General features: G+C 37.3%; 1 protein-coding gene across 1 annotated transcript in view; it reads right to left on the reverse strand.

The window, feature by feature from the left end:
- Positions 1-8,799, reverse strand: part of LOC130231271 (cadherin-22) — a 44,368-nt gene extending 35,569 nt beyond the window's left edge. Inside the window, exons 1-2 of the mRNA XM_056460759.1 lie at positions 8,787-8,799; positions 6,476-6,727 (exon numbers count right to left, since the gene is read on the reverse strand). Of these exons, the coding sequence (XP_056316734.1) occupies positions 6,476-6,727; positions 8,787-8,799 (265 nt within the window). The remainder of the gene's footprint in view (positions 1-6,475; positions 6,728-8,786) is intronic.
- Positions 8,800-9,065: the final 266 nt, after the last annotated feature.

Raw genomic sequence — 9,065 nt, forward strand, 5'->3', positions numbered from 1 at the left:
CTTGAGAGAAACCAGGCTCAGTTGGCCACGACCATTTTAATTTCTCCGCTGGCCAAACGTCTTGTGCAGAGCTGCAGTCTCAGTGGCGGAGGCTGGAAGCTGGCCTCAGCGAAGACTCGTCTGTCTCTGGAGCGTCACAGGAATCAGTCTCATGTTCTCCACTCCTCCATGACCATCACAGTAGCTGCTCAGGATTCGGCCAGGTCCAGGATATAAAAAACCTTGGGATCATCTCGTCGTTGGTTTTGGATCGAATCAGTGACTCTGTTACCGTCTTGTATGTGTGCTTGTGGAAATCCTCTGATCTCTGGCGTCAGCCTTCCTCTGGGATCCGAGGAGTAAAGATGTCACTTGACATACATCTTACATCACGTACAGTAGATAACTCCACTGTCTAAACACACTAGTTTAGAAGTGAGCGCCACCCGCTGTAAGTTTTCTCCGTATTTTTGGTTAGTAGAGTAGGTTTAGTTATAGCGTGAAAACGCTGAAGATGTTGAGTTTGTTTATTTTCTATTAGATAGTTTAGAGTGTAATATTAGCTAGATTTGGGTGTTTTGTTATTTTGCTTTCATTTATTTGGCGCCACTTAATTCTCATTTCCCCAACCATAATATACGTTGATTTATTCTCTTTTGTGTAATGTTGTAAATAATACTTTTTTTCTTTTCTGTTTGACTTTTTCACTATTGTAAATGAATTCACTTATTTTTGGCAGTATTTTGGTTGTTGTTGTTGAAATTTTGCCACCAACTCACCACACATTTTAACCACCTTTAAATGTTACCTTTTAAACCCTAGAGCAAAACTATAAAGTCGTAACAGACCACAATACTTCATTAGTTCATGGCCTCCTTTTGTGGCAGATACAAGTCCTGCACAGTGGCCAAAGATTTTTTTTTTCCTGCAGAATATACGTGATGCTGGTGGAGGAAAACTTTTCCTGACTCGCTTCTCTAAAACACCCCAAAGTGCTCAATAATGTTTAGTTCTGGTGACTGTGCAGGCCATAGGAGATGTTCAACTTCACTTTCATGTTCAACAAGCCACTCTGTGACCAGTCTTGCCATGTGTACTGATGCATTATCATCCTGAAACACGGCACTGCCTTCAGTTTGAACTTTAGGGTGCACATCGTCCTCCAGAGAGTATTAGGTCTAGGGAAATCCATGATATTGCAGCCCAAACCATCAGTGATCAACCCCCATGATCTACTCTGGGTATGCAACAGTCTGGGTGGTACGCTTTTTTGGGGGTTTTCCACATCGTAACTCTCCCAGATGTAGGAAAGACAGTGGACTCATCAGAGAACAATACATATTTCACATTGTCCACAGACCAGTGTTTTCACTGCTGGCAACATTAAAACTGATGTTTGGCATTGGCATGAGTAACCAAAGGTTTGGCTATAGCAGCCTGGCCATGTATACTGATCCGGTGGAGCTCCTGACCAACAGTTTTGGTGAAGAATTGAGAGTTGAGGTGCACATTTAATTCTGCAGTGAGTTGTGCAGCTGTTGTTTTATGCATTGCAATATTTTAAGTAAAACTGTGCTATTACTCTGCTAATGAAACATTCACACCCTGCTCTTACTGGTGGAAGATCATTGAAGATCACATTTCACATTTAGCCATGAAACCGCCAACACTAATTTAGCCAGTGGTCTGAAATATTATGATTAGCAGTTTAACCCTTGTGTGCTGTTGGGGATGTTTTCATCCACTCTGGGCTGATTTTGAAGCTTACTTTGACCACAGCTTTCTCTGTGTTTCAGCAAATGGAATGATTTTTAGTGACAAATCTTATTTTGACACATATTTTGGGGAAAAGCTTAGAATTTTTTTTTAAATACACTCTGGGCAAATTTACTACCCTTTCATTATGTTTGTGGCTTTTTTTGCCCCATTGACTTCCATTATGATTTTTCTTGCATGACAACATGCAAGGAAATAATATGACACCATATGATCACACATTCTTAATTGTTGGTGGCTTTCCTTGTTGGGAACTTGTCATTTTTTGCTGTTTATTGTATGTATGTATGTATGTATGTATGTATGTATGTATGTATGTATGTATGTATGTATGTATGTATGTATGTATTTATGTATGCATGATTGTATTTATGTATATAAAAATAAATAAATAAATAAATGAACAAACGAATGGACGGACGGACAGATGGACGGACAAACGAACGAACAAACGAATGAACGAATAAATGCAATTAACCAATACATAGATAAAAAAATAATAAATAAACAAACAAACAAAGAAATAAATGAGTAAATAAATGAACGAACAAGTGAATAAATAAATAAATAAATAAACAAATAAAAACAAACTAGTAAATGAGTAAAAAAAATAAACGAACGAAGAAATAAATGAATAAATAAATACATGAAAGAATGAATAAATGAATGAATAAACAAACAAATAAATTAATTAATAAATAATACATGATTGAATGAAAAAATACATGAATAAATAAAAGCAAACAAACAAACAAACAAGCAAATACATAAACGAACGAACGAACGAACGAATGAAATGAACAAATACATAAAAAAACAACAACAAAGAAATTAATGAATAAATAAATTAACAAACAAGTACATAAATAAATAAACATATAAAAAACAAACTAATAAAGGAGTAAATAATTAAACGAACAAAGATCTAAATGAATAAATAAATACATACATGAATAAATAAACAAACAAATAAATCAATAAATAAATAATAAATGATTGAATAAAAATACATGAATGAATCAATAAATAAACAAACAAAAAACAAACAAACAAACAAACAGACATATAAATAAATAAATGATTGAAGAAATGAATGAATGAACGAACGAACGAACGAACGAACGAACGAACGAACGAACGAACGAACGAACGAACGAACGAACGAACGAACGAACGAACGAACGAACAAACGAATGAACGATCGAACGAACAAACGAACGAACGAATGAATGAATGAATGAAATGAAACAGACCATAAAATATCCTTAAGCATAAACAAAGGCTTCAATATCGGGATCCAAAAGTTTGTTTTGATTTCTGTTTGCATTTCTTCACAGGACAGAGGATTTTGACCCAAGCGAGCAGTGAACTGAACATACAAATGTCATCAGCTGCTTCGTTCCCCAGGATTGAAAGCCATGACCTCTGCAATGTTCTGACAGTCAAATGATGTGATGTTGTCAAATCGTGCAGTCAGATGTGTCACAGCGGCTCAAACTGTAAGCGCAGCTCAGTATTACATGCAAACAGTGTGATTGAGACCCTGTCAGTCAGAGCCTTTCATCGCACACGCAAAGGAAAAAGACAAAAGTTGTTGCGTTTGCTCGCTCTTCAACTGCGGATGTGATGAAACTACATGTAACGAATGCAGTGTTTACGTTCAACAAACTCCATGCTTTAAACAATGCTGAAATATGAGCTGATATTGATATTATTTTTCTTTTAATTGTCGCATTTGACACGTGATATTAAATTTGCATAAATATATCAGTACACAAATCTTTATCTTGATATCAAATGAGAGCACTCCCGATAAAGAACATTCATTCATTTATTTTCCCTCAGCTTAATCCCTTTATTTATCAGTGGTCGCCACGGTGGAATGAACCGTCAACTTATCCAGCATATGCTTTACGCAGCGGATGCCCTTCCAACCACAACCCAACACTGCACGTCCGCCGACTCTCACCTCTAAATGAGCGTGTTTGAGCTACTTGTACATTAAGGTAGCGTTCGGAAAAAACAAAACACCTGCAAAGAAACTCGACTCAGAGCAACATAAAAACCCACAGCCAGCTAGAGTTTCAGAAGTGTTATTGCAGAGCAACACAAACAGCATGCAGAAGTATAAATGCACGACAAGGTAGGCGTCGTGGGTCACACTGATCATTCAAAGCAGAAGTATAAACCAGGCTTTACCAAAAACAATCTAAATCACAGGTGTCAAATCCAGTTCCTGGAGAGCCGCAGCTCTGCACAGTTTAGTTCCTACCATGCTTCAACACACTCAGCTGTAGGTTTCTAACAAGCCTGAAGGACACAATAAGTTTGATCAGGTGTGTTAATTAATCCACCAAACCACCCAACCAGCCAACCAACCAATGAGGTGGGATGAGAAAAATGTGACTTTTATTAGTCTTATAATTTTATATATTTTTTTGTTGATGTTGCTATATATAATGTAAAACAATGTTTTTAAATGAATGAATGAATAAATAATGGTTTTCATATATACATATATATATATAATTAAACATAAATAAATATAAATAAATATAAATATATATTTATAAATTTTTTTAATGTATTTTTATACTTTAATAAAAACTAATTTTAAAATAATAATGTTTCATCCACCATATGAACAAGCACATAAATGAAAGAACAACTTTATCCACACTTTATAGTTAAACAAGAAATAAAATCTGCCAGTGGAGAAAAAAAGTGTTTTATTAATTTTTAATGCATTTAAAAAAAAGTAAAACAATTTTTTATGAATGAATGAATCAATCAATCAATGTTTTTTTCTATATTTTTAGTTTTTCATTAATTCATTCATTTTTTTTTCGGCTTAGTCCCTTTATTAATTTGGGGTCGCCACAGCGGAATGAACCGCCAACTTATCCAGCATATGTTTTATGCAGCGGATGCTCTTCCAGCCACAACCCATCCCTGGGAAACATCCATACACACTCACTCATACTCATACACTACGGACAATTTAGCCTACCCAATTCACATACACCACGTCTTTGGACTGTGGGGGAAACCGGAGCACCCGGAGGAAACCCACGCGAACACGGGGAGAACATGCAAACTCCACACAGAAACGCCAACCGACCCAGCTGAGGCTCGAACCAGCGACCTTCTTGCTGTGAGGTGACAGCACTACCTACTGTGCCACCGCTTCACCCTTTCTTAGTTTTTATTTTAACTATTTTTTATATTTTAATAACTACTAATCTCGACAAAGAACGAATGAATGAATGAATGAAAAATAAACAATAAAAATTATTAGAATTTATTTTACAAGAAAATATTACTTAATATAAATAAGTAATGAGTAAAATAAGTTATTACATATAAATTAAATACTACAGCTTTCAGATCTGTTATTATTCGTGAAATTCACAAGTTCTGACCATTTTTTTACTGTTTGCTTGTGGAACCCAGCACATTTTCACAATGTGTATCAGGATGCATTGATCAGACTCTCACAAAGACTCAACATAAATAATATGTTTGTTTAAGATATGAGTGAGCATCAGTTTTACCCATGAGTATGAGTATGCAGACTAAAAGTGCTACACGATGGTTCTGTAATGCTCATCAATAATGCGACTGGAATAGGAATACTCCACATGTCTTAATTCCATTTGTTTTGATGACGATTAAGACTTTCAGCATATCTGAAGTGCTATTTCATACCATGGTTATGAGCCGTAGTTAGTTCAATCCTGCCTCCAATCTTCAATGCTAAATTCACCCTCATGCTCCATCAACTCACCAGATAACTTTTCACCTCAACGAGGTACACAGTGCTCAGCATAATTGAGTACAGCCCATTTTGAAAATGAGTATTTTCCTCCATTTCTCAGTGAATAAAGGCAATATATTTTGGTGCATTTAAACAAAACCGATTTATTAAACAGAGATATTTATTAAAATAATATTTTAGTCACCAAACATATTTAGAAATTGAAAGTTAATACAATTAAATTCAAGCTAAATATTGCAAAAATAAATTACAACCTACAAAATTTCAACTCAATTAAAACATTTTATTTTGCCTCTTAAATTTGTATTTAATATTTTTCTATAACATATCCCTGCTGTAAAATCCAGCTTAAACCAGCCTAGGCTGGTTGGCTGGTTTTAGCTGGTTGACCAGCCTGGTTTTAGAGGGGTTTTGGCCACTTCCAGGCTGGTTTCCAGCCATTTCCAGCCTGGTCTTAGCTGGTCAGGCTGGAAAATGACCAGCTAAATCCAGCTAAAACCAGCTTGACCAGCCTGGTTTAAGCTGGACATAGCTGGTTTAGGCTGGGCTCCCAGCCTGACTAGGCTGGTCAAGCTGGTTTTAGCTGGTCGTCTCCCAGCCTGACCAACTAAGACCAGGCTGGAAATGGCTGGAAACCAGCCTGGAAGTGGCCAAAACCCCTCTAAAACCAGCCTGGTTGACCAGCTAAAACCAGCCAACCAGCCTAGGCTGGTTTAAGCTGGATTTTTCAGCAGGGATAAATTTGGGTGTACTAGTTTTTGGAGCGTCATCGCAACTTATTTTTGTTAGATAAGCTCCAGATTTGGCTTCAGTACTGACTAATCTAATATATATGCACGAATATAATATTGTATGGCTTAAAAATATGAATTTAAAATATAGATCTGTGAGGGGTGAACTCAAATATGCTGAGCACTGTACATGAGTGAGCATCAGTTTTACCTATGAGTATGAGTATGCAGACGAGCAGGGCGATGAGTGCTCCAGGACTCAGAGCCGCAGACATGACGTAGGCCGTGGCGTTGCAGGACTGGATGGCGCCGTCACTGTCGCAGCCGCACACATGTATGGTTAGGGTCCCGGTGCTGCTGAGGGCCGGCGGGCCGCTGTCCACCACCAGTATGGGCAGCAGGTACACGTTCTGCTCCTGACGGTTAAAGCCGGAGCGCTGTGTCCTGATGCCCGCCGTGTTGTCTACAGAGGAGATCAATATACAGTCAGCATTAATAAGTATAATACATTCCATAGGATGCTTTACAATTATATATGTTCATATAGCTGAAGTCCGATTTATCAGCCCTCTTATTAGACCCCCTGTTTTCCCCTATTTCTGTTTAATAGAGAGATCACAATCATAAACATAATAGTTTTAATAACTCATTTCTAATAACTGATTTATTTTCTCTTTGCCATGATGACAGTAAATAATATTTGACTAGATATTTTTCAAGATACAAGTATTCAGCTTAAAGTGACATTTAAAGGCTTAACTAGGCTAATTTGGCAACTTAGGGTAATTAGGCAAGTCATTGTATAACAGTTGTTTGTTCTGTGGACAATCGAAAATAAAAATTGCTTAACCAGTTAAACTCTAGTGCTATTTTGGGTTTTCCGCCTGGATTTTGCCCACCCAAATTTCAAGAGTTCCCACTTAGATATGCTTGGCGTATAAAGCAGGTTTGGCATGCTGTCCCGGGAGAGAACCCTGAGCTCGGAGATATTTGAGCCCAGGGCTCCCGCCCGGTGGATAAGCATATCAGGAGATCCGAGATCAGGTAGGTTTCGAGAGCTCCCCCTTTAGAAAAGGGAGGAAAAGGAGGAGATGGGGTGGAAGGGGGGATTCTTCCAAACGAAGATAGAAACAGTAGGGAGAAATTGATCCATTTAGAGTAAACTAGGATCACTCTGATTGGATTATTACTGATTACAGATGAGTGGCCAGACGTGCTTAATCATATCACGTGCTCCTCTCGAAATTAGTTTACGAAACTTCACTTAAAAGCTTCCCAAATCCACATGCAGAGGTGTAAATGCAAAAATTTGGTGTCATTTTAAAGAAAACCCTTTGAATTTTCATAAAACACTATTGAAAGTGTTTAAAATAACTGTATATGTTGTATGCGTTATAATAAACACCTAAAAAAAGAGGCGCTTTTTGTATTTTCTTTATAAACTCAAATTTGAAAGTGTACCTTTTAGGTTCTGTGTGGTCTAGCTTACTGTAATTAATTTTGCTGGTTCCTGCACATGTCTGTAATCATAGGAAAATAGAAAAATGTCTCTACCATAATCTATGCAAAAGTTATTGTATTCCAACTGATGAGAGGTCAGGGACCGGTCATTGTTTTCATATTTCACTATTCTTTTGTTTGATCAAACATAATTCCCTGTGTTTGGACCACATCAGACATATAAAATGATTACTTATGCACATCACCTCAAAAACAGAGGAGAAATGGCCCTGAAGTGCACAGCATAAGGTAAGAGATGACCGCTGTCTGTGCTATCTGGGGCTGCTTATTGATCATAAATTTATTGTTTTCACTTCTGCGCCGTGGAAACTCCGCGATTCATTCGACAACCGTTTGATATGAGAATATAATTCAGTGAAAAGAATGCTAGAACCGTATGAGCACCGGCAAGAGCTTTCATTTGAGCTATAACTTGCACATGTGTCAAATATGAACCATATGAAAAACATGAAAATGAACCAATGTTCAATACCCAGCTCGGGTATCCAAAATACTGTGTATTTAAGTGTAAATAACTTTTGTACAGTAGAATAAAAACCGAAGTGATGCATATGTGAATAAAATATAGATTCTACACTTTCAAACGAAACCTCTTAAAAGGGGGCTGGTTGTAACGATCACCAGCAATCGTAACTTCCTAGATCGCTGGATCTCACACACAATAACATATGGACTACAAATCCGCCATTCATGGACTACATATTCATACATGCACTCCGTTCACACACACACATGCTTCCTCATTTCCACTGATTAGACTCCCACAGCTGTTGCAGCTTCTAGACTGATTACAGACACTATTTATACAGCACACACTCTCACTTCCATTGCTGAGTCTTGTTATCTGTAAAGTGACAATTCAACGCGTTTCCTTAGTCTTGTTTCTCTGTGTGTTTACCCTAGCCTTGTTCCTAGTTATCCCTGTCTGCCGCCTTCCTTCCGACCTCTCGCCTGATACTTTTGACTACAATTCTGGACTACTTTTATACATCCGTTTGCACCTGTGTTGACCATTGCTTCCCTGATTTTGAATAAACCTGCACGTGGATCCTAAATTCAGTTGTCTGTGTTACTCCCCGTGTTACACTGGTGCAATGCTAGCACTTTAAATCTTAAAGTGAAAATCGATGACGGAGTTTAACTGGTTATAGGTAATATTATTGACCTTAACATGGGTTTAAAAAGTACAACTGCTTTTATTCTAGCCGAAATAAAACAAATAAGACTTTCTCCAGAAGAAAATAATTTTCTTATTTCTTATTTCTCCGCTGCGAAAAGGG

This window comes from Danio aesculapii, chromosome 6 (genome assembly GCF_903798145.1).
Source record: "Danio aesculapii chromosome 6, fDanAes4.1, whole genome shotgun sequence".
Taxonomy (NCBI): domain Eukaryota; kingdom Metazoa; phylum Chordata; class Actinopteri; order Cypriniformes; family Danionidae; genus Danio; species Danio aesculapii.